Raw genomic sequence first — 27,781 nt, forward strand, 5'->3', positions numbered from 1 at the left:
ACAAATTACAAGAGTTGTATTAGATAAACTTTAATGTAACTTTTTACATTTAAACACATGTTATTATATGATTACATAAAAGAACAACATAAAATTTATGAGATATTTCTATATTGAATAAAATTTAATTCTGAACTTCAAATATAAAACTGAAAATAGAAATTATTCACAAAGTTAATTTTAATATTAAAAAATATATAATTACCATATGATTGTCAAGAACTCCATAAGTTACTGGCTTATGAATACTGTCTTGAATATATAAATTTTTACTAATACATTGTATTTGTGCTGCTTGTCTAATATCATTTGCACTATGAATTCCAAAGCACAGGTGACTTCTGAAAAAACAATAATAATAATAATAATAATAATAATAATGTCAACATTATTGATCATAAAAACACCATTTGATGGCTAATTAATCCATTTAAAAAAAAATTTAAATATCAACTTAATTTACAGAATAGTATTAGAGCTTTAGATATTAGTATATCTTACATAATTATTATAATAAATTTTCCTTTTTTTTATTTCCATTGTCTAGGCATATTTTACATATAAACTCTTATTATAAATAAAAAATACAGTAACAAGTTGTGTAACTTTCCTGGAAACATTTAAAACTGCATGGTGTCATCTGTTATGACATTTTATTTTTAAAAATTTTCATATTATTATTATAAAATGGCAAAAAGTTTACTTTTTAGGGTAGAGACGAGTTTTATAAAAATTGTAAATGCTAATCATGAGTAAAATATTCATTAAGGGTGATTCTACTTGAGATATAACACATGATCCCCTCTATCTTTATCCACCTAAATTTAATAGCATTAATCCCCAAATTCACAAACCTCTCTGCAAACTTTCAGAAATTTTTAACAAAAGACACAGGAATTATTCAGCTTCAAAGTGGGTGAACAAAATCATGCCATCCACCCACACACACACATACATACAGAAAAACTCCTGAATTTTTTGGCATTTCTCAATGTTTCAAGGTTTCCTGAGTTCAAAAATGTTAAATCTTAGGGAGTCATTTTTTGACCAAATGCTATACTTTCCCTCTGTTATATATAACAGTCGGAAAATAAAAATGAAGATAAGAAATTACAGTTCAAATTTTATTATACTGCAATAATTGTACAATACTGCTGGATTTTTATTTGAACTAATACGGTTAATTAATTATAAAGATATTAAATTATCTGGACTAAACTCACAATCTTGTATTAAATTTAACAATTAGAAATTAACTAATTAATTTAGAATGTTCTAGAAAAAAGATTGATCCAGGATTGTAACTTCTGCTTACCATCCAGGGATGATGTTATATCATATTGTATAATTAAATTTAGATATTTCAATTTTTTTAATAAAAACAACAAGAAGAAAATGTTCTAGAATGTTTGATGTATAAATAACCAAAGGGATCAGCAATGTCAGACAACATGAAATTTTCAAAAGAACACATTCATGTGCTGTTGCTCTTTCACTTCAAAAGTGGCCACAATACAACAAATGCCCACATTCTCATCTACAAAGCATCTGTTAAGCATTCGTGGATGAACAAATGTCAACCAGCCGTTGCAAATGCCAAAAGACCAATAGTGCAGAAAAAGGCAATGATCTGTGTTTGTTTGGCATCAACAGTATGGAGCTGCTACCAACCAACATCACTGTCACAAAAATCTCTACTATGAACAACTGCATTGTTTGAACACCAAGATCAAAGAACTCCGTTAAAAAATTGATAAAATCTGATACTGTCACAACAACATGTCAGCACATAGAGCAAACATAACCTTGGAGAAGCTGACAGGTCTGGGCTGGAAGGTTCTGCCACATCCATCATAAGTTAATAGCAAACATGTCATACAAAACGACACATCTACTATTAACTTCCTTATACTTCCTTATATAAAAATCCTGCAAAATATTTGATTTTTCATACAATTGTTATTTTTTGGATAATTTGTTTTTTTTTATTGTTAGAATGACATTGTTACAAATCCACTAACCCCTCCTTTTTTTTTGTCGATTGTGATTGACAATCAATCCAGTGTTGTCTATATTTCTAAAAATTTTTTAAGCAAAGTAATAATGTCTTATAAAAGGTGTATATGCAATCACATTAGAAAAATTAGTGACCCCACTTAGAGTCACAAATTCTTTTTATGTGGTTGCAACTCTATACAGTGGTACCTTGGTTTTCGTCAATAATCCTGTCCGAAAACAATTGGCAAAATCTAAAATCGACAAAAACCAAGGCAATTATTTCCATATGAATCAATGTAAATCCAATTAATTCATTCTAGACACTCCAAAATACATACCAAAAACACATTTTATAAAGAATAAATATGGTGTTAAATAAATACTAAAAACAATAAGAAATTAATGTAAAATGAATATAAAAGCGGCCGATTTCAGCAATCTTAATGTCACTCTCATATTTTTCAATGATTTTCTTCTTCAACTCAATCATGTTCCTGACATTCTCCTTCAAAGGGCTGCTGGCTCTGGAAACTTTCTTTGGTCTTATGATAAAACAAAAAAGAAAGGAAAGCAATGGCATTGTTTGGCTAGAGTTGCAGAGTAATAATGCTCACACAATGAGAAACAATGCCATACTGAGCAGGAAAACGCATGGGTCACCCTTTGTTTTCGCAAAATTAGCAGCAAGGTCACATGGGCATGCCGATGAAATCCGAGGCAACCGATGAAAATTAAAACAAATTTTTTGCAGAAAAAATCGATGATAATCGAAATCATGAAAACTAAGGTATTATTGTATTTGGGAATCAGTGTTTTATATTATTGTGTTATTATAACAAATGCAAAATGATCAAAAGTTCAAAATGGATGCAATAAAAATAAAATAAACTCAAATAAAATTTGAATAAGCAATCTAGCACAACACGGTTTCTCTACGACTGATAAAATAAACTGTTAAGATTATCATTTCTGTATGCCTTTCACTAGAAAATCTCATCAAAATTGTCAAAACTCCCACATTTCAATTAAAATTTTGGCTGTCAGTTTTTTCAAGCAAATTCAACGGTTTTTGCTTTAATACCAGTTTTTCATAATTACAGACTGAGAGCTCTGATATCAGACAAGTTTTATTTAATCTTCTTTAAATAATCAATAAATTTTAAAAAATCCAGCAGCGAGATGCTTAACTTGTATTAAATCTGGATACAATCCACAGGGATGATTTATGATAACAAATGATATTATGTGTAACAAGAGAAAATTCTTTTCAACATGTCATTAAATATACATATTATCAGTACACAGCAAAATTTTACATTACAATGTACAAGTCATTTGAATAATGTAGTTAATGTCTTTGAGCTGAAATACAACACCATTGCAATACAACTGCATTGTTTGCAGTTGTATTGCAATGGTGTTGATGAATTGATTCATCAACACCATTGCAACAACATCAACATCAACATCATTGAAACATGACATCAATTCATCAACTCTCATGAACTGATGTCAATAGCTTGACATCAATTCGTGCTATCAGACCATCAACATGATTCTACAGAATAAATTCCCATTCTTGTAAATGAACAGATCTGAGTTTGTGAAGGGTATTTCAGATTTGCAATCCATCTTCTTAGAGTGGTCCAAATATGCTCTATCAGACAGTGTTGCAAATAACATCAATAAAACATAGCCAACACCATTTTAAGTCCTCTATGAAAAGACTGACTCTTCCTCATAAAGGAGGAGAAGTCACAAATATTTTAAATCTTCATTATAAATAAATACAGAGAATGTGAGAGATTTTGATTTTCTAGAAAAAACAAAAATCATCACTATTACACAAAGCTGTAACTCTTGCAAAAACAGTACACCATTAAACATACACAAAACTGACCTGAATCTAATTAAGAGAAAACAAACTGTAAAAGTAGTTAAATGAATACATGAACACTAGTTTCCAGCACATGAAAATTTTATAAAGTAAGGTCAGAAAGGATGGATTTTATCAAGATCATTTTGACAGAACTGAATTAAACTGCTAACTGACTCACAGATAAAGTTGCCAGATTTCTACAACTGGATTAATTAAAGAATGCTTTAAAATGATTAATGCTACATCTCTAACTTTCACTCAATGCTGTCCTACTCAAAAAATGTATAACTGAATGATTTTTCAGTTAATAATTAAACATTCTGTTTATACTTTTATTTAAAAATTATAGTTTACATTCATATTGACTATTATTATTTGCAATTTTAGTTTAATTTAGAATTTAAAATAATTAATGGAAAACCATAGCTTTCTATGTAAAAGAATATGGATTAATATATAAGAATAGGCATATACCTGTGCAAAAATCCATCATTGGCTTTACAAAACATAGACATTGAAAAATGAAAATAAAGAACAAATTGAGCCCTTTCTTATTTCAGTGAAGGACAAAGATAGTTTAGCTAAAATAAAGGACTGTCCTTTGAAATAAAGGATATCTAGCAACTCAATTCATAGATGTCTAGAGAAATGAAAAGGTTTGTGATTATCATAGAAGACCAGGACAAGTACAAAACACTATAGGAAGCACATTTTAAATGATAACACTTATGTACAATGCAGAGACTGTCAAACATTTTCTTATGTCATAATCAATCTCTTTCTGAGGCCAAAATTTCCAGCATGGTTAAAAGAGAGGATAAATGTCTAACAGTTTTGGTATATTTTAATTCACATATAAATATCTGTGCATTGTGACAGACCCTGCAATGAATTAGTAGAATGAATCCATTTTTATTTTACTCTCCCTAATAGTTTCATAAATTTTCAAGTTGTAATTAAATGTCCTGAAAAATTTTGAAAATTAGATGTAATCTTTCACAAATTATCATCTTTGATTTCTGATAAATAAAAAAATATCAGATGGCAATAATATCACGAGTTGTAGCTAAATTTATAGCATAGATAGCCAGCTGTGCAGTAACATTTTAATCTACTGCTTGAGGATTTGAATTTAATCTGAATGTAATAAGAATTTTTCACAGACAATACAAAATTTTTCACAGATGAGGAATGATGCTCATTTGGGGATACTATAGATTACCACCTATGGAATTTCGGGTCTTTGGGTATATATCTGAACTCAGGAGACCGAGACGAGTTCAACGATACCCTACTTTTGGACCAGAGATGAAAAATAAAAAGTTATCATACTTTTTTCCAGCGATCGCGCGATGATCGGAAGTCGCGTCGCTCTCTCCGCTCTCGTATCGCGTGTTTAACCCTACTGGAGATGACCGTAGTTTGACGTCACGATTTGCAGACTTTACCGCAAGATGGCAGTACTAGCAACCACGGTACAGTCTTCATGAGAGCATTAAAAAAGTATGGTAACTTAAAAAGTATGATAACATTTTTATTTTTCGTCTCCGGTCCAAAAGTAGGATACTGTTGAACTCATCTCGGTCCCGAGTTCAAATATATAATCAAAGTCCTGAAATTCCATAGGTGGTAATCTATAGTATACCTGCTCATTTCTCAGCCACAAAAAATCTGATCCCTAATATTCATTTTTGCGGTTAATGTTACCTATGGTAGCAAACATGGCAGCTTGTCTCTGAAACAGTGGGGACGCACGTTCTAACCTAACCTAACCTAACCTATTCTAATAATTTGGCAATAATTATGGTAATTTATTAGAATAGGTTCGCTTAGGTTAGAACATGCGTCCCCACTGTTTCAGAGACAAGCCACCATGTTCGCTACCATAGGTAACATTAACCAGTTTTGCTATCATCATCATTGCAAGTCATTGGATAATGGAAAATATTGCAGTCAGCCATACCAATTAAACTTTAGAACTAATTTTGGTAATTTTTACCATTTAAATGCTTAGTCTCTAAGTACTAAACTGTTTATATGCTAGAAATTTTTTTGTGTTTTGAATAAAATATTGTTTTAAGTTTGTGAGTAGAGAAATCCTACTTTTAAAAATTCTTGTTTTGCATTTAAGTTCTTTAAATAATAAACTGAATTTCTCTGAATATTTATGTTTCTTCTTAATATTTAAATAATAAGTTTTACTGACGTTTCAGCAATTGCTATGAGAGTAACTGCTATGTATTTATTTTCATCAATACAATAAACTAACTTATAATGTTATTGCTTAAAAAAACAACTTACATTTTCATTGCAACATCAGTCTCTCTGAACTGTTCCTTCACCATATTGTTTTATTTGCATATATACAAATATATAAAAAAAATATAGTAAATGATATACTAGGTATAAACAACGAGACCCAACAACACGTTACTTACACAACGTGCTATGTGAGTAGTGTTGCCAACTGCTGGTGAGACACGAAAAATTCTATAAAAAAAAAACTTCATTTTTTTATCACTTCCGATAATATATTGCGCTTTATAAATATCGATAGTTATATATAAATCATAAGCAATATATAAAGTCTTACGCAATTTAGTTTTACGAAAAATCTAATTTTAAGATTATAAAGGATTGTTTTATACTTTGTCCATATACAATTGTAATATATACGGGCAGGGCGGATCTACATAGGAAGTAATAGGGCTTAAGTCCTGGGCCCCCAAATGTCAAGGGCCCACAAAAATTGAATTATTATCATAAATTTTTAATACTTTTTCATTATAGTATATTTCATATATTTCGTGTGTAGATATAATGGTCTTTAAAATAGTCCATACTTTTTTATTCACACCAAATAACGTTTCTGCGTATTGTTTAGTACTAGAGATAGACCTATTACCTGTATTCTTATACCTTTCAGCGTGCCCAAATATTTTGGTCAGGATTCGCCCCTGGTTTTAAAATACCCTCTATTTCTCCACCCATTTAACCTTTAACCACCAAAATTTAATTTTATCAACGTTCCTTATATACAAGCTATCCTGCCAAATTTCGTTTCTTATAGACACCAACACAAACGGAATACTTTTTCCCTTTTTTGTTCAGGAGGTCTCAAAACGTGGAGATTTACAAAAATCTCTGAGGGTCAAATTTGACACGATTCAAATGCTTTCTCTTATTATGTGTATATAACAGCCAGGAAAGTAAAATTAAGAATGTTTAGAAATGCATTTAACTTATCGATACAGAATATTTTGTCTTGTTTAGAAACATTTAAATAACAAGTTAAAGGAAAAAATGTCTTATTATTTACTTTCAAAATTAAAAAAAAAAAAAAAAAAAAACTAAATAGGGTCCAGTCAATGACTCGCACAATAGCAGTAAAAGGTTAAAACTCCCTTTTCTTTGCACACTTTTAAACAAGTTAGATTATTTTAGCTCGTTGCCTTTACACAACACTAATGACACGCCCCTTGACTAAAGGGGAAATGGCGAACGCGTATTCACTTTTTTTTTAAACGTGGCGCGCTACAGCCACTCTATGTAGTATATTTATTTATTTATAAAAGAAAAAAAAGTGTTATCAATATTTTAGCTTGTTGGGAATAACTATTCAAAATCATTTTAAATATTATGGTTTCTATTTCTTTTTGTGTAGCAATTACTATATATTCCTGTAATTTAGAAAGCTAAAATATCTACAGACAGAATATTTCTACAATTATATTAATTGGAATAAACGAAATTACAGATTATGAAAATTTATTAATTGTACTTCGTTTTATGTAATTTATAGGGTTTATTATTCTCCCACTTAAAGATCGCGTTTCATTAAACGTTATTTGTTTTTTGTAGCGTAACTTACGTCACACAATCTTTTCTAGTGTACCATTCGGCATAGAAAAATCGACGTAAAAAATTATTTAAAAAATTAATCAAACAATACAACAGAGAATAACATTGTTGAACTTTATTGTTCGTATTTTATTGCTGGAAAATGTTTGATCCAGAAGTTGAAAATTAACAGAAGCGAAACTTGCAAAGCGCCGAATATGCCGAGCCAAACTAAAAAAGTATTTTGATCACGGTATTTTCTTAATATTGAGTGTGATAAGTAAGCAGGCTTAAAAAAACTTTCAGATTGCTAATATTTTATATTTTTGTAATGAAAATTTTCTTGTATATTTTTGAAATTTTACGTCAAATGGAAGATTTCTTGTTGATTTATCAAATAAATTTTGCTCGGCAATGAAAATCATCTTGTGCAAGAATAAGGAATAAATTATTTTGATTAAAATAGCGGGATTGAAAATAAGGTTAAAGGATTTAAAATATTAAATAAAGTTATAAGAATTAAATTTACATATATAAAAATTGTTTTTTAATATAAAAGAGATGGGATAAAGTGACTTTTTCAATATAAGATAGCGTGTTGCTGTGAGATGCTAGTTATTTGACATCGATTTAATTATTTTAAATTCATATTTTTATTTATTTCTGAATTAATCTTTACGGAAAACTGGGAAATGTTCTAAAATTATACATAAAATTGGATATCTGTACTAGTGATTTAATACTTTGACGTAGAAATTTTGACGTAATGCGTGATACATTTAGCGAGACGTCATATTTATCTAACAATTATTTCCAATTGTTCTTTTTTTCCATTATTGGACGGGCGTGCAATAATAGAATCGCACCAAAAATTCCGACTTATCTGCATTGTACTTCGACGCTATTTTGAATAGGAATATCTCGAAAAGGTATTACTTCTTTTCTTGGTCTGTGATTAAAATTGAATGAATTCCCGACTTCAAATATCATCAGTTAGATTTATGATTTTTATACAAATTATTGTTGAATTAAATTGATTTATAAATAGATTTTGATTAGATATAAGCTTTTATTTCGTTCAAATTACATAAGTCTGTAGGTATCCTCAAATGATTAAATTAATCGAGTAATAATTCTTTAACATTTTAAGCTAGAATATTTAACGTATTAACAAAGTACAGTACAGTTAAATTGAAAAATCAGACGTCAGAGGATTTGAAATAGTCAGGTATGAATTCAAGAGACGATTTACCTATTTCATCAGCAGTTTATGGGGAAGGAAATTCTTTTGTATCTGACGATGGGGAGGAGGGTGAGTCTTTGATGACATAAGACTGCACCAGTTGTTTATTTTTCTTTCAATCACCACAACAGTTGAAGGGATGACTGCAATACTATTATTTTTGACGGCCGGATAGCCGAGCAGTCAAGGTGGCAGCCTACCGCTCTAAAGAAACTGAAATCGAATTAGGACGGGCCGAATAAGCCCTGGCAATTTTTCAGGTGGTGGTCCGTCCAGATATGTCGGGCTCTGTCCCTCACCACCCGGCCGCCCCATTGTGGGCCTGTCTGAACTTTGGGCTTGCTGAAAGAGACCCTCTTAGTCTCTACAGGTCATAAAAAGTTAAAAAAAAATATTATTACTTCATTTCTTTAAATTATATATTACGAGTCTTTTATATTCCGATGTTCATTTCGACAAGAATTTATATTTTCTAATGTTAGTCTGCAAAATAAAGATCGCGATGATCTAGGACTACATTCAGAATCCTTCAAAAAATGCACCGAACAATTAGTTAATTTACCAGTTTGTAACTGTCACAATAAATAAAAGCAGTTAGAAACAGATACAACTGTCAGAAAATAGGCCCAATTCCTATGTATTTGCGAATGATTTTCTGGCTCGAGGACATAAACAGAAGGGCTGGTTCCTGATTTCTAAGGACTGGTATTGATGTGAGAAGTGGATATACAAAGGGAATTTTTGCTGATGTAACGCTTTAAGCGGCAGGTAATCCATTTAAAATATCTCAATTTTAATCGTGTACTTCTATATTTCAGAAAATGAAAGACAGAATGAAAAATCTAGTCATTGGGCGATTGGAAGCAATAATCAGTTAAGTGATTAATTTTATTGATGCAAAATAGATTTAGCAGACGTGGATTTAAATCGAAAATAGAGACGTTGGAGGATTCGAAATGAATTTAGGTATGTGATTAATCTATTTAGAATAGCTCAATATTAATCAATTTTTTTATGTTTTAGAAATTAAAATCAGTCGATGTTAGACATATTGGTAATAAACTGCGGTTATGCGATTAATTTATTTTAAAAAATTCGATATTATATTATTGCTTAAGTATTGGCAGGCGAGGGATGCAATCGAAAATCAACGGACGGTAGAAAAATGCAAAATTTGCTTAAGTAAATACAAACGATTTTAAATTCAGAATTTTTATTAACAGAAATCAATTTAGAGATCCAGTTATTTCCTTTAACATATTGTATGAAGGATAGAGTTTTATATACGTAGAAGTTACATTTCGGAATCTGTAAGTGGTGTTTCATGTTTGAATATCAATAGGCCGTGAGGGATACATAAATGAGACTATCTCTTTATTTTTATTATAAAGAATTTAACTTTAAGTTATTTCTTAATAAATGTAATCAATACAGAAACCAAAATTGTCATAAGCGAGATTTTCATGTTTTAAACAGAAAACTTGACTGTATTAAAAGTCAAATAAACAGGAAAATGAATATTATCATTTATACAATTGTAACATTTAAATCAGACAACTTTAATAACACAGCATACAGAATTATATAAGAAAATCTTTCAGAAATAATATTGAGCGAATTCCTCAAATCGGTTTCTTCTCTGGAATAAATAGAATAACGAATTAGCATTGTATTTTATCTACTACAAATTTATTTATTTCTCAAAATAATATTTAATTTTTTCATATAAGCAATTTAATTCGTTAATTTTGATATATATTTACGTCATTCATCATTTAATTTTAGATATTTGACAAGAATATCATCTGGCTTGTACTGCTTCAGGATAGAATTTTCTTTTGACATTTCTTTGTCGTAATACAAGAAGGAAGAATCGGGATAAGTAATTTCTAATATCTTCAATATGATAATTTTTTTGCAAAATTTAATAAGTATATAAGCTTAGATTGTATAGTATTTATAATTTGACATTTATACATTTATACATTTATACATTATAATTTGACAAATCAGTATACTTCCTACATTTTTTTTTTTTTTTTATAATATCTCTCAAGTTATTTTTTCTGAAAGAACTTTTACAGAATGGATATATTCTCACACTATAATAAGTAACTTATCAAATAAATAGTTACTATAAATCAGTGCAATTTCTATATCTGCAATTGACTATGGAGATGACTATGGATATGAGAAATTTTCGTCCAAAATGAGTAACAATTATCCCAACAAACTCTAATATACTAAAATATAAAAACAAAGTTATGCAATTGCAATTGGATACAAGGTGTTAAATCAGTGTTCTTCAAACTGCGTTCTCACGGAATCCTGAGATTTTGTGAAGGAAGTAAGGAATTCCACGTGAGGCGTTTTCGGTTAAAATTTTGAAATATACCAAATCAATTGCAGATGACGAATCGACAATGATCTCAAGAACAAAGTAGGACTTATTCAATGCAGATATCAATTTATCTTAAAGAACATTGGTAACATCTTGGGATTGTTCGCCCTTGTATGAAACATGTCGTCTACTATTCTTACTATGAGAATGCTTTTATTGGTAATTTTTCCAAAAGCGGAGAAAACTGAAATAAGCCAATAATACTGACATATAAGTTGCTCGTTTTATGTGTAGGATGTGCTTTGTATATTGTATTTAAAATACCAGGATAAGTATCAATCTTAAAAGACAAATTTGTTAAATAAGACAACGGTTCTATTACAAATTCCTCAATATTCTTTATAATTTTTGCTGTTATCTAATCCAACCGGTAACAAAAACAATTGACAATTCATTACGTTGGCATAATAGTAGAAAGATATTCATGCATATTGTCAAGCATTACTAAAATTCTACATAAAAATTCTACAGTATTTGAATCTATTTTTATACCATTTTTTATAATTCTATTTTGCTTTTGAATGTAATAATTTCTAAATAAATCAACAATGCCTAAGACTTTCTGAGATTTCCTGCATTACATACTTAAATCAAAAGTCTTGATGAAACTGATATTCAGCTTGGGATCAACTAAAAGGATTTGATGAAGAGAAGGAATTTCGATGACATCCGATGATCACAAGTTCTGTCGTGTAATTCTGAAAATTAGTAGGACTGATAAAATTACTAATGAAAAAGTATGGAAGAGATCTCGCACCATTCCATGTCTTCCCAGGACTGTTAAAGAGCACAAAATAGAGTTTGCTGGATATGTTCTAAGAGGCTCTTCTGGCAAAAACACATTTTTAACACTGGAGAGTTTTACTAAAAGAGACGTTAAATGAGATAGGGCAAGGAGAAACTTGGTTTCAGGATTTCAAAGATTGGGCTAGCATTCCTAGCTACCAAGTATCCAAAAGAAAAGCAAGTGATAGAAAAAGTTAACGATTTACGGTGACAAACTTCGTAAAGGTACATCATGACGAGGAAATTAATCAGCAACTTGGTGATATCATATATTATAATAATTATGTAGTAGTCTATATATTTTATAATTATATATTTTAGTATACAATATCTATTTTTAAAATGTGCAAAAATGTTATGAATTGCTTACATTTTTAAAGTAATCTTTTATTCGTTGCTAAATTTAATTTAAAATGACAAATCTGTATCGAGAATCTTTTCTTTTTTTTCAATAAGAAGATTTGATTATAAAAATTGGAGTTTCTGAGAATGATTTTAGTTTATTGAATTAATCGAATAGCAACGAATATCCAGTTTTATTCTCTGATTGTTATTCTGTCAAGCAATCGGGGTCAGTTTCTGGAAACCAAAAGACTACCACAAAATGGGTGTCGCCTTGACGTGGCTTTGTGGCTTAATGTGTGAAAATTTTATCGAGTTTTACAGATAATATTTTCCGCAGACTAAGTACACCCGACAGAAATTTCAAAATTATTTTAAAATAATTTTTTTCAAGTAGTGTTTTGTCACTTTCTTAAAAACTACACAGAAAAGACAATGCATTAAATGTATCGAATATATCGTGACGATCTGCTGAGGAGAGATGCCCCGGGAGGAGTTTTTACGGGAACGTGGCCCCTATTTAGGTGTAAGACACGTGACGAAACCCGCAAAACTCCTCGTCCATTGATGAGGAGCGAACCTGCAATCAGTGTTCAGTGACTTCATTCACTCGGCCACACAATTCTAATCTGTCATGTTTACATAATCCTAATTCTATTATTTATAAATGAAGATCCTCCGGTTTCTTCAATTGAAATAATTTTTTGAAATTTTGTGGCATCCTATGAGAAGTTCTTGCACATCAATATTCCGCGGTCAACAGTTGAGAACCACTGCTCTAATCTAACAAAATTAAGAATGAGAACGAAGCAATTTTCAGTGTAATAGTGATGGAAATCACTATTCTATAAATTTAAAATATTTGGAAGTTTCAAGAAATCGGTCCATCAATAATTGTAAATTACAATTTCTTCTGTTTTTACATCAAAGAAATTTTTATTCATTAGATTAAATTGAATAGATTTTTATTGCATTAAATAAAAGAATATAAACAATGATTAATGATTAGGCACCGGCATAGACAATAGGAACGGATAAGCATAACTTGTTTAGTCTTTTATATGTTAAACTACTTAAACTAAGATATAAAAGACGTCAGATTATTACGATAACTAAACTTGAAGTCCGGTTTCAGTAAGATTTAAATCGAAATGTCTTTCAGAAATTCTTTGGATAGTAGGTGTTTTGTTATGACTAATTGGGGAAATGATTATGAATTTTTGAGTAATATGATTGTTTTTTATTATGAGTTAATCCAAGGTTATTGATGGAGAAATTACATAAAATTGAAAGTGTATCTTAATGATTTGCCTTAAGATCATTAAGATATTTAAAACATATATCCTTAAATGGTTGCCATTATATTTTTAAAATAGTAATACAGCAATAACAATACAACAGTGGCGTGCCGTCCATGGATGCTGTGGAAGCACCGCTTCCCTTGTATTTTCTAAAATATATATACATATTGCGCGATTATTTTCATATTTTAACGTACTTTGAATTAATTAAAATTAATATTTTATTATAACCGCATTATGTATTTTATTACAAATTTCTATACTACATGTGAAAAAAATGAGAAGATTGCTATTGTATATTCTAGTGACCAGATATGTTAGGTTGAAATGCGGGACGCTTCCGTGTTGTGGGAGCTAAAAATGAGGTGGACCTCCAACATTCATATATATAATAATAAAAACTAATTCATTAATAAATAATTTAGTAGAAAATATATAAATACATAAATAAACTTAAAAATAACTCTTTATAGAAAAAATTTTTTTTTTTTTCATAACTTGATGGCGCTGTCTGTATATCTGTCATGGTATGCCTAGAACGGCCACTAGGGGCGCCCCTAGATATTATTTAAATTATTAATAAATTCAGTATATTATTATTGCAATAGGAATTTATTATTGAATTATTGATATGAATTTATTATTTATACCACGGAATGACACCGTTGCTGCTAGAACGCCCGCTAGGGGCGTCCTGGCTATTAGTAGTAAAAGAAAACGACAACTTGCGAACATGTTGAAAATGCTACATGACCAAATGTGGGACACTTTCTGGGATGGTGTTCAATGCGAAACTAACAACCCAAATCCGGGACGGTCCCGCACAATCCGGGACGTCTGGTCACCTTAGTATATTCGAATATAAATTCGTATATGCATATTCCCAATGGAAACGCTGTATTGTCGAATACGGGATAGCTTTCACAGCCAAAACATTTTAATCGTGTAAAGTAGCCAAATTACATGTTTGTCATTCGATCCTACTGATCTTTAGAACTAAGCAGACAAACACGAACAGTAACAAAAAAACTTTATTAAAAAGGTGAGAACTGTCATCAACACCCTCGGCCAACATCCAGGCAAAAACCCGCGAACTTTCGCGCCTCTTTTTTTTACGTTGCCAGCCAACTCTCGTTGGCAAGTGTTGCCAGGCAGTGTTCGGGATCTCTGGCGCTGGCGGCCACACAGGCATTCGCGCATCTCTTCTCTCTCTCTCTCTCTCTCTCTCCGGTTTCATATGAATATTCTAGAGAAATGCCTTCCACGAGGTCTTTTAAGGGTAACTGGCCCCGATTCAGGCGTTTCAGACATGGAGAAAACCCGGAAAACTCCACGTGGCCAGCTCGCGCGGACCAACGACCAGTATTCAGGAACGGAATCGCTCGGGTACTAGTGGGCAATACTAAAACATCTAATTACAATAGATATTATTTTAGCGTCCTAACGCGTAAATTGCCACTATATCACGATGATTCCGTATAAACCAGTAAAAAACAAACGTTTATAGTGGCAGGGATCATACATAAACATTTGTATTACATAATGTAGTGTGTATATATAATATATATATATATACACATTTTTAGAGGTTTTTTCCTCTACATTTTTCACACGTTTTATAAAAATCAATTATATTAATTTAAAATTTGTTTTATAAATAAAAACTAGAAATCAAAAATTGGTATTACCCGAACTTATTTTTAAAACCCTTTATAAAACCTCAACAAGCGCCATCTAGCTAAGTGCAATAGAATCGATGAGGTTTGAGCATGCCCAGTACAGATTCGTCTGAACCTTACGTGGCAGTGATCAGACATTGATACATAAACGAAGACGTTGTGTAATATAAATAATAATCGGTTAGACTAGAATGATCGTATATTTTTTAATTAATAGATATAAACAAATAAGGTGAACCTCAAGTAACTATAAAGTACGTATACTTATTTTTTAAATATGTTTTATTAAGCCTAATTTAATCTGCAGTCTTTCTAATCTTATATTACGACAGTGATTAAGAAGATAAACTCGAGAATTTCATTGTAATAAATACATACAATACATCAATATTGATCATATAAAGTGCTAAGTTACCAAAGCCTTAAAAAGCTATTTAAATATATGAATCATAAAATGTTTATGAGGAGTTTTTTTTTTTTTTCATAGTGTTAAATATATGTACTTTAAATATTAAATGCATTTTTCCTATAAGGAAAAATCCAGAAATAATAATAATAATAATAATTCACTTAAATAATTCAATAAATTGAAATTTGCATCATTACAATTGAATCTTTTTATGATAGAAAGACTTTTAATTAATGTGACTTATAATAATGATTATAAATTGTAGAATTTTGAATCTGCATTCAATAACATATGTAATTAAAAAGCACAGTTTTGTTTAAATTTAATTTGAATGATGAAAGATAAAAATATAGAATGTTTGAATTAAATATCTGGAATTTGTGTGAAAGGAAAATTTGATTACTGTTGTTGAGTTTTATATCGCAGGTAATAATTATACGTATGTTTATTTTTCTTCTTACGTATTTAGTTTATTTATTTGTTGAGTAAAATTAAAAATTCAGCTGATATTATTTACATTAAAATATGTAAATGTATGAGTATGTTTAAGCTACAAGATGACTTCATTTTTTCGTCATTTACGACACTGGCTACAGTCTGTTATAATTTTCACTTAATGATGGAAAATGAAGACATTTTGTAGCCTCAATGTATTTATATATTTTAATGTAGATATTGTGGGCTAAATTTTTAATTTTATTCAATTGTATTGTGAATTACAGTATTGGCATAATCAATAGACAACATTTTTATCCACTTCACATTTTTTGTGGAAGCGTAGCCTCAAATAAAACTTCTCCTTGAATGAAATTGGACTGTTGCTGGTGTTGTAAATGATAAAAAATGAAGATATTTTGTTACTTTAAAATATCAATATTTATATATTTTATTTTTTTTCCAGAAATTGTATAAAAATCTATCAAACTCAAACAATTACAAAAATACTAAAATATTAAGTAGTCCTTGAACATGTTAATCACGACAAAACATTTTTTGAGATAATTTGCATCATCATTGCATTATAACTAATTTGAATGAAGAACAGATGTCTTTTATCTTTCATACCCTTGGAATTCCAAATAGCTATAATGCATATTTTAAAAATTTGAACTATTTCTGAAGAATGGAATGAAAAATGCTTTAATTAAATTTTCAATTATAATAAAAAATCTGTTTTAATAAATAATTTGGCTAAGTTATAAATTGAAGTGTAGTCTATATGTGAATTAATATATTTATTATCTATGAAACATACATGATAGATGAGTAACTTCAAAGCATTAAATCATAATTATAGGATTTTTGTTTTAAATTTTTATTAGGGAAAAAAGTATATAATTAATTAAATTATTATATATTAAAATTGAAATGTTAAAAATTTAGTAAGAAAAAGATTTTTAGTTTTTGCTAATATGATATGATGCTAATATGAATTTACAGATTCATCAATGCTATATTTTTAAAAATTATTTAAATAGATAAAAAAATTAATGAGTACTTTCAGCTTTTACATTCAAAGTGTCTTCAGGTTAGATTAAATATAAAAATTCAGATGCAGATTTTACCAATTGCAAGTTTTTACTAACATACTTTTCTTTGCTGGTCTCATAAAATTTATCTTAATATCTTAAGAAAAATAACAATTAAACAATATTTATAGGTTTTAAATGTAAAATAGTACAGGTATCCCTCATACAACATTGCACTTCTATAACATGGTTTTGCTCTAACATCGTTTGAGAATTAGGGAAATCCTCAATACAAATTTTTACAACTTTTAAGTGCAAACTTCATTATTTGATTTTTTTTATTCAAGTAAACATGCATGTTATCTCAAATTTGCCCATAGATTTTAAATATCGAAATTTTCAATTTGTTTTGTGCCTTTCATCAAGTTTAATGAAAACTGATAGTGCAGTTTTTCTTTTTCTTGTCTTTCCTATCAACCAGATGATGATGTCTTTGCTTTCAGACTCTTTTATGACTGTCACTGTGTTTTGTTTTTACAGATTAATCTTTGTATTTAGTAAATTTTATTTAAACATTTTTAGGTAAGTTTTATTAACCTTTTTTAACTGTAGGTAAGTAATCATTCATAAAAATGACAAATGAAATACAGCTGTATCTTGATACTCAAACTGTTCTCAACTCAAATAGAAATTCTGGAAAAAAAATCACTTGGTCCTCAATTGAACAAATGATACCTGCTAGAACAAATTTTCAATTAATAACATTTTTTTACTTTGTCATGCATACAAATTTTTATGATAAAAATTAAAAAAAATGAAGACATTGCTGGGGGATACTATAGATTACCACCTATGGAATTTTGGAACTTTGAGTATATTTCTGAACTGAGGGGACCAAGATGAGTTCAACAATACCCTACTTTTGGACCAGAGATGAAAAATAAGAAAGTTATCATACTTTTTTCCAGTGATCGCGCGATGATCGGGAGTTGCATTGTCTCTCCACTAAGCCTAGCGCGTGTTTAACAGGCAGTCCGGCAAGTGGGCCATATATATCTTCAACAGAGGCAGGTGTTGATCCACGAGCACACTGATCGTCTGCAGTTCAAGTTAAGTCCTTTTCGCACACCCTCACGCTCCTCAACCTTGGGGCCTATGGCCCCTCAGCTGCTGACACACTCGCTATTGCTCATGGTTGGCTAGTACTACGTGCCACTATCGCGGCTTGTCCAACAAACCTAACCTATCCCTTCGGGAGATGACCATTACTGCTAGGTGGTGGAAAAATCTGAAATGGCATGGAATGCAGTATGAAAGGCAAGAAATCGTAAATATTATAACTTTCTTATTTTTCGTCTGTGGTCCAAAAGTAGGGTATCGTTGAACTCATCTCGATCCCCTGAGTTCAAATATATCATGTACTTTTATTATGATTTGAGAGCAGTAATCTCTAGTCCACAAGGATTTTACTGGTTGTATTCAAAAATAAATATGAAAATATGAATTTTGTTAATAGAATTACAATACATATACTCTGTAATACAATACAACCAGCATAAAAATCTGGATAATTATTAACAAAATAAGTGTGTAAAGCATGTAAGAAAGATGATGTGTTTAATTTTAAAGATACTAACACACTATGTCAGTCTTGAAGATCTTTATTTGAGGTCCCATTTTAATTTTTCTTCATTACTACAGCAATGACCAGTCAGATGGAATTTCACCATCATTTAATGATTGACATTTGATGTTACATTTATATACTGTTGCTTAATCTGATAATGATAACTTAAATCTATTGAAAAAGTTTGTTTACTGGTAAATCTTATATGTTTCTTACTGGAATCTGGTATAATTTGTGTTTTGTAAATATACTCTGTTTCTATGGCTAAGTTTGTTTATTACAGTTAAACCTAAAAGTTTAAGAGGTAAAAAAAAATCTTAACTTAGTTTTGAGTTAGAGTTAATATCTGATTTTTCTCAAATTTTTCTGTGGTTGTAAATTTCCCATCATTAAGCTATCTATATATATAACCCATTGAACACGTGCCTGTCCGTCTGTCCGCATAACGGTATGCTAAAAACGGGCACTAGAGGCACCCCTATCGTGTGTCATATTTCAAACATTTAAATTAACAATATAAATTATTTAAATTAACACCCACTAGGGGTGCCCTAGCGAATGTTACCAGCGAAGGTAAATAAACAAATTAAACTATTTTAAAATATTTATAGAATGTTTAATAACACTAAGTAATGATTTTTAATTATCATGAAATTTGTAAAGACTGCCCACTAGGGGGCATCCTGGGCTCCTAGTTTTTCAAGAATCATTCATGGAATGATCAGAAAGTTGTATACAGTTAACAAACACACTCAAATAACCTTGAAAAAACAGCAAGAATTTAATAACAAATATTTTTGGATGTTTTTAATGACTTTCAAGACCTTTATCATCACACTTTAAGGTTTCTATCATGGTATGGTTATTTAATACAAGACATGGGTTTTTTTGGAAGATTCATATCATCACTTTATCTTTCCATTTTATAGCTGTGTGTGTGTTTTAATTGTGATCTGACAAATTGCAATAACACACCAACTACTGCCATAAATCATGTTGGTGTGTTATTGCATTGCATCGGGTTAGTAGGGTTGTTTATCTGGCAAATTCTCTGTTTTTTCTTTATCATAGCATTTCACCCACTTTTTAACAAAAGCTACAGATTTTTTCAAATATCTTACAGCCAATACATAGGACACTTTTGGGTCCTTTTCATATCTGCATTAAACCACTGCTTCCAGACATTTATGGTAAACTGTGCTCATTTTAAACTAAGCCTGTAAGTCTAACAAATAAACATATGCAGTATTTGATACAAATCAGTTCTATCAGGCTATACTCCTCCCTTTCAAAAGTAATTGTTAAAAACTTCAAACATTTGTCATATTTAACAAATTTGCTGACACCTTGAGAAACTAAAGCCAAACCATTACTGGCATATATGAGACTAATTACTAATTAAATTTCATTTGCCCTAGAGGTAGGTGTTAGGTGCCATATCTTGATAAATTTAATTGTGAGTATATTAATTAAATTATATTGGATTGTATTAATGCTACTAATTACTTCAAATTTAATTAGTAGTTAGTAATATTAATATAGCCCAATGCAATCCATCAATTATACTCCCACAACTGCGTTAAATGATTGGGCTAAATTTGGATATAATGATTATAAATTAAAATTGAATTTGGCACTAGAGTATGGCATTAGGTGCCATCTTGTATTAAACTTAATAATTATAATATTTAATTAATTAATTTAGTTTTTTTTCTTTCTTGCAAAGACACAATGCAGTGACAGTAGATTTAAAACACTGGTTTGCCCAGTGTTTTTAAATCTACTGTCACTGCATTGTGTCTTCGCAAGAAAGAAAACATAAAACACGGTTTCCTCAAGATAAAACTAATTAATTTAGATTAAACTGGAAGAAAAGAATCGGTCCAAAGTGGGACTCGAACCTGCAATTTCCGCTTACCGTGCGGACGTGTTGCCAGTTACACTACCCGAACCTTCAGTCCAATCTCTTCTTCCAGTATATATAAGTTTAAGATATCACCATCGGCGATTATTATGGTGCCCACTGGGGACTCAATCGTGCCCTTGGCCAGAAACATCCACTCAAGGCACTCAGTTGGTCCATCCCCACGGGTATAGATATAGAAATATACACCAATTGAAAACCTGATATTAAGCAAATACAGTCGATTCTGTTTAATTGGGCCACCAGTTAATCGGGGCAGCCACTTTATTGGGTCAAATCCCAAAGAATGGAAACCAAACTAATAAATTAATTCATAATGTAATCACTTAAGTGGGACAAGTTTTTGCTTAAATGGGACAGTAGCAGAAAAGGAATTTAGCAAGTTTTGATATATTTTAGATAGCTTCCGAAAATATGTAGACACTACGTACACTAATGTTGTATAGGCCTAACAATTGGCAGAGAGAAATCGATTTTATCTTTTGCTTAGGCAATTCAGTTTTTTTGGAGGGGGTCACTGTAGCAGGACATATCACACGGGGATCCCGTCTGAGATAGACCAGAATGTGAGTTACTGATCCTGCTCTGGATTGGACGGATGATCCCTTTAAAAGCGAGGGGACAAAGATTCCTGGAACAATTTTTCAAGGTCTCTCAACTGAGTTGGAAGACAGCTAGGGTTTCCTTGGAAGGTATTGTGTGCATAATTACGTCTAGATTTGAACAGCAGCTATCCAATTGTTGAGACCAGCATCTGGAGCTGGCGGATTCTATGAACACTCGTGCTGAAGTGGCCCATCTCCAAGTAAAGGAAACTGTGCTCAAAGATCGTAAAGTGACTTTTGGATATACTCTTTCCTTTCTCCCTTTTTACTTAGAACATGTTCTAACCAAAAAGAGAGAAAGGAAAAATCGTTTGATCAGGAACAAATCGAACTGTCAACCCTTGTGTATGTCACTACTAATACTGTATTTGGCAACAGTAGCATGATGCGAATCAGTTATCTATCATTGTGAGTCTGGCAAATTTATAGTACAAATATTTTCTGCGTTTTGGTTTAATAAAGCATTAAAATAGGTAACTAATTATTATTTTTTACCTACTTACTTATTTACCTATGTATTACATATTTTATTTTAGAATTTATTATTAGTTTGTTTAATTGGGGCAACCACTTAATTGGGCCAAAATGGATTAGTCTCAACATGTCCCAGTTAAGTGGAATTGACTGTATACTCCCACAACTGCCGTAAATGATCGGGCTAAATTTGGATATAATGATTATAAATTAGAATTTAGAAAATTTAAATTAGAAAATAGATTATAAATTAAATTTAGCCCGATCATTTATGGTAACTGAGGGAGTATATTTGCTTAATATCAGGTTTTCGATTGGTGTGTATATTTGTAAATCCATCAATTGTTTGGCTTTAATCTAAAAATTGTGTTTGTTGATGTTAATACTTGTGAAACTAATTGTATAGGGTAGATGTACCAGTTTTGGCCAGTGTACCAGTTCTGGCCAGAAAACAAATTTAACTTAAAAATATAATCACCACGTATTCAAATCTGTCCAATGAAACAAACTTTTATTGTTAACTGTTCACACTGTTAACAATAAAAGTTTGTTTCATTTGTGATTATATTTTTAAGTTAAATTTGTTTTCTGGCCAGAACTGGTACTACACTGGCCAAAATTGGTACATCTACCCTAATACAATAAAAACCTTAATTACTATCAAATGAGTAGTTTACTGTGTTTGTTTTTGGAAATGTTCACGAAGCTGTTTGTCTGTCAAAATCTCAAATTTATTGAAAAAGAAATTACTATATTTACTTGCGTATAAAATGATCTCGCATATAGGATGAGGTGTGACTTTCAAGATCAAAATAAAGAAAATTAGATATACAGTCAAACCTGTTTTTGTGCGGGGATAGGGACCGCATAAAAGAAAATGCATAAAAAAAAATCGCGCGAAACTTCACGAGTGGCTATAAAAAATAGTTTTCGCAACACAATTAAAAAAATATTTTTTTTTATGTGGTGAATAGGGACCGCATAAAAAAAGTCTCACGTAGAAAATAACTTGAAACCGTATGAAATAACTAGGAATTGCTTTTTTAACTCCTTGGGCCTTTTTCTGCAACACCTAATGGGGGAAAAAAATCCTCTAAGAATTTTAATTTTTATATTAATTAATTATTTCCACTTAAATACGAATCTAACATTAAAAAGTTAAAAATAGTCGTTAAATAATGATTTTATTTGATAAACATAGCTGCAGGAAGTGTTATTTCATTTAACAAGGCTTGAAATTTCACACCTGCAGTCTAAAGCTGGAGGGGAGCTAACTTACCACATCTGTTCAAATATAACATAATATTTATGTTTATGTCCCCAGCCAGCATTGTAATGATCGTCGATGGTCGTCGTGTTAGCTTATATATACTGGAGGAGGCGATCGGACTGAAGGTCTGTGTAGCGTAACTGGTAACGTGTCTGCACGGATAGCAGAAGTTGTGGGTTCGAGTTACGCTTCGGGCCGATTTCTTTTCCTCCAGTTATCCAAATTATTAAAATTATTTATTTAATTTAATTATAATTATTAAGTTTAGTAAGAGATGGCGCCTAACGCCAAGCTCTAGTGCCAAATTGTCTTATTAATTATTTATTTATTATAGCCAACTCTAGCCCGAGAATTCGGCTCTTGTGGATGTATATAATATTTATGGTTTTTATGCTATTAAAATAAGAGGGACTGAAATAAACGTATGAGAAAAAATTTTTTCTGAATAAAAAATGAAAAAACCTGCTGATGTCATAGAAAACAACCAATAGAGTTTTTAAAAATTTTACAGGAGTCAATTATGTTCCAATTTGATTGAAATTTTCATATACCGCACATAAATCAATCGCACAAATAAAAATCGCACAGAAAAAGACCGCACAAAAACAGATTTGACTGTATTAATACAATTCTAATTTTATTTTGTTTAATCACAAATACAAGATCAAATGCACATAAATGTACACATTGTCCCACAAAAATTACTGGCATTTTAAACTTTAAGGAAAAATCTTGTAAAATCGATTACATAATTCGTTTATGTAAAGATGGATAATTGGAAGTCATTTTGCTTAATCTTAACAGTTGACTCTACTCTCCGTCGATTACACGTATGAGTTTCTCGGAACTCTGATTTCCGAAGAATCATTTGTTTTCACGTGGGAATGGAAAAACTTATATTGGGCTCCTGTGTGATTTTGGAATTTTAATTTGGAATTCAATTCAAAAGTTTTGTTTTTCCAAATGCCATCTTTACTCCTGACAATACACAAGAACAATTCAAACAACCCAGATAAAATACTTTTGTTTTTAAACACCATAGGGCGAGCACATAGTAAAAAATGTGAATACATGATTCACAAAAATTATTGCAAAAATGCAAACAATCCTTTGCTAACATATATAGAATGACCTAGGTTTTTGAAAGCAGTGAAAAATGAACAAAAACCTCATCTTATATGCAAGTAAATACAGTATTTTCTGCTATCTGGAAATATATGAAAACATTCTTATACTCAGAAGTTGTAATGTATTATACTAAAATGATGACAATATTTATTATGTAAAGTATTAAAATATAATATACTAACACTAACTAATAATTATAGCATATTACAACTACACCACAGTATCTGAACTCCCTGTAACCAAATTCTCACAAGAATGAATGATGTTCTTACATTATGCTGTCTAAATTGAATAATTCTAGTACAGTAGAGAGTCGAAAATCGGAATCAATTGGGGACTGGGGTTGTTCAGATTAGTGATTTGTTCAGATTACCGATTATGTACGAAAAAATATTTTAACCTATCCGATGTTGAAATTTTTCTCTGTTGCGTGTCGCTTCGTGTTGAATTTTTGTCGATTTAAACCCTAACGAAAATTTTTATAATAATAATCGATGCTATTGTATCATTAAAAATTATTTTTTTATTTTGTACAAACAAAATAAATATATTGAAGAATATAAAAACATGAAAATTATACTTTAGAAGTAAATCTAGTATCAAAAATGTTCGATTCAGCACGACACAGTCTGACTGAAAATCGTTCCGATTACCGGGGTTCCGATTAACAACTCTCTACTGTATTATGAATTTCTTTTGAACTGTATTGTGAAAAATTCAAAAGTAACACTGGTAAATGGAGGAAGGGAGGGAATGTGCTTCTAACATCTGTTTTTGTTTATTTCAGTGTATATTTATGTTCTATTACAATTATGCAGTTTAGTTATTTTTATCACAAAATTTGCCATGTTATGAGCTTATTCTTAGCAGATCATTATAACAGATTCAATATCTGGTTTGTTTATTTTCATTATTGTTTTGTTTTTATTCAGAAATGTTTTAATATAAAATATACAGTTGCAACGTTTTCATTAATGTCTAATGCATAAAAGAAAAACATTTCATGTGTAATTGCCAATAGTGATAGTAAACAAACATATCATTTAATGACATTATTAAGTGATAAACTCTGCACCTATAACCAATATCCAGCAAGAGATGATAACTTCTTTCTGGATATTGGTTATATGTGCAGAGTTTATTAATGTATACCCAGTTTTGAATAGTTAACATTGTTAAATATTTGTTAGAAAAGTGATTGCAGTGTTTAATGTTTAATATAATGCTAAAAACATGGATTGATAAGTAAATCAGTTTTTTCCTTGTGCATTTGAGAAAAATTGATTGGGATTGATTGAATGAACTGGGAATGAGGTAGAATTTTTTCCAGTTGGAAACAATGAAATCAGAAATGTTTTTGGTTACTGAGTTTTTTTAAAATAGATGATTTATGAAGAGAGGACTGGCAAGTTTCTCTCTTGGAAAGGGTATTCAGATGAAAGCAAAACCATTGTTTTGTTTTCATCTTTTATCTTTTTTATTATTAAGAATCTTTAAATATTTTCAATGCAGTCAGTTGCAAATAAATATAACATGTAAATAGATACTACCAATTTATTATGGCCTTAATAATGATAATTATTTTTGATGAAAAATAATATTCTATGAGGGATTAAATTAAATGTCAAATAACAATAAACAAGATTTATTAAAGTAAATAAATAACATCATAGTCCATTGTACAATATATAATATAAACACAGTATTTTTTAACAATAGTGGAACTGTATAGGGATGTGGCCACAAAGGTTAGGAGCTGTGTTGGAGTGTCCCGGTGCTTCAAGGTGGGAGTTGGTTTACATCAGGGGTCAGCACTGAGCCCCTTCTTGTTTAACATGCTGATGGAGGTGATCACGGATGGGGTCAGAGAAGAGGCGCCTTGGACCATGTTGTATGCAGATGATATCGTTCTGTGCGCCGAGACTAAAGAGGAGCTGAGGGTTAAATTGGAAAGGTGGTTGGGCACGTTGGAAGGGAGGGGCTTGAGGGTGAGTAGGAGTAAAACAGTGTATATGTGTAGTGGGGAGGTGGATGGTGCCCGGGAGAGGGATCTGGAGTTGAGGGGAGACGTATTTCGCAGAGTCAATACCTTTAAGTACCTGGGGTCAACTGTGGCGGAGGATGGAGGTGTGGATAAGGAGGTGACAGGCAGGATTCAGGCTGGCTGGAGGAATTGGAGGGATATGTCAGGTGTGTTATGTGATAAGAGGGTGCCGCTTAGGTTGAAAGGGAAAGTTTATCGGGTGGTGGTGAGACCAGCTATGCTGTATGCTATTGAGACTGTGAGCTTGAGGAAAACTCATGTCAAAAGGATGGAGGTGGCGGAGATGAGGATGCTCCGCTGGATGTGTGGGGTTACGAGAAGGGATCACATTCGAAATGAATGTGTGAGGGGGACAGTGAAAGTTACGAACATAGAAGCAAAGATACAGGAGGCAAGGTTGAAGTGGTTTGGTCATGTGGTACGAAGAGAAGAAGAGTATGTGGGAAGAAGGGTTATGCAGATGTCAGTGAGGGGGAGGAGGAGGCGGGGACGACCGCGGAGACGGTGGATGGATCTTGTGGCGGAGGACTTGAGAGGGAGGCATCTGAATGTGGAGGCAGCCCAAGACAGGGAGCAGTGGAGGCGACTCATCAGAAACAGCGACCCTACATAGAGTGGGAAAAGCTGAGGAAGAAGAAGAAGTATTTTTTAACACTGTAAAGAAAAATTCTATTACTATATATTAATTTTTTTAATATATAGTAATGTATTAAATTAATATAATGAAATATTTTAAATACATAAATAATAATATATATTTAATACATTAAAAAAATTATGCATATATTAAAAAATTAATGTTTTTTTAAACAATAAATTGTTTAAGCAGTTATATAGTCGAGCAACATATATATGAGGATGGACTATTTTAATCAATTCAAAGAATAACTTGAAAATAATGTCCTACAAAAAAAATCATTAAACCAAAAATTTTAGACTTTAAGGGTTTCTCAAATGGGATCCCGGCTGTTTTTTTTTTTTCTTCTTCTTCTTCTGTCTAAGGTTGAGGAAATTTTGCAAATAGAAAGTATAATTAATTTATAAACTCTCAGAATACATTTGTATTCATTAATTCTACACCTGCTTATTAGTTTTTTAAATTTTTGCTTGTTATAACATCTCACAGATTGTCAATAATCAATATGTATTTGTGGCAGGACTCTAAAAATTCTTTGCTTGTCAGAACCTGGAATATCTGGAATAATTGTGCATATGCTGTCTTAATTTTTAACCAGGCCCAGTAGCTTCAATAACTGAGTAACGCCAAGTTGTGCAAATTGGGCAAGGATACAAACGAGTACAAAGTATGCAACTATAAAGTTTTTCTTCATAAACCTGATTATTAAAGCCAAACAAACTGCC

General features: G+C 30.9%; 3 protein-coding genes across 3 annotated transcripts in view; 2 read left to right on the forward strand and 1 right to left on the reverse strand.

Annotated features, from left to right (window-relative positions):
- The window catches only part of Polr3A (RNA polymerase III subunit A), a 116,565-nt gene extending 110,247 nt beyond the window's left edge, over nt 1-6,318 (reverse strand). Inside the window, exons 1-2 of the mRNA XM_067277302.1 lie at nt 6,179-6,318; nt 206-341 (exon numbers count right to left, since the gene is read on the reverse strand). Coding sequence (XP_067133403.1) covers nt 206-341; nt 6,179-6,222 — 180 coding nt within the window. The 5' untranslated portion in view covers nt 6,223-6,318. The remainder of the gene's footprint in view (nt 1-205; nt 342-6,178) is intronic.
- Nucleotides 6,319-15,554: 9,236 nt separating this feature from the next.
- Nucleotides 15,555-27,781, forward strand: part of LOC136981044 (protein transport protein Sec24C-like) — an 82,100-nt gene continuing 69,873 nt past the window's right edge. The window contains exon 1 of the mRNA XM_067277309.1: nt 15,555-15,723. The gene's annotated coding sequence lies outside the window, so the exon portion shown is untranslated. The remainder of the gene's footprint in view (nt 15,724-27,781) is intronic.
- Herc4 (HECT and RLD domain containing E3 ubiquitin ligase 4) overlaps nt 24,237-27,781 on the forward strand; it is a 148,488-nt gene continuing 144,943 nt past the window's right edge. Inside the window, exon 1 of the mRNA XM_067277312.1 lies at nt 24,237-24,247. The gene's annotated coding sequence lies outside the window, so the exon portion shown is untranslated. The remainder of the gene's footprint in view (nt 24,248-27,781) is intronic.

This window comes from Centruroides vittatus, unplaced genomic scaffold, assembly GCF_030686945.1.
Source record: "Centruroides vittatus isolate TY-2023 unplaced genomic scaffold, ASM3068694v2 contig_742, whole genome shotgun sequence".
NCBI lineage: Eukaryota > Metazoa > Arthropoda > Arachnida > Scorpiones > Buthidae > Centruroides > Centruroides vittatus.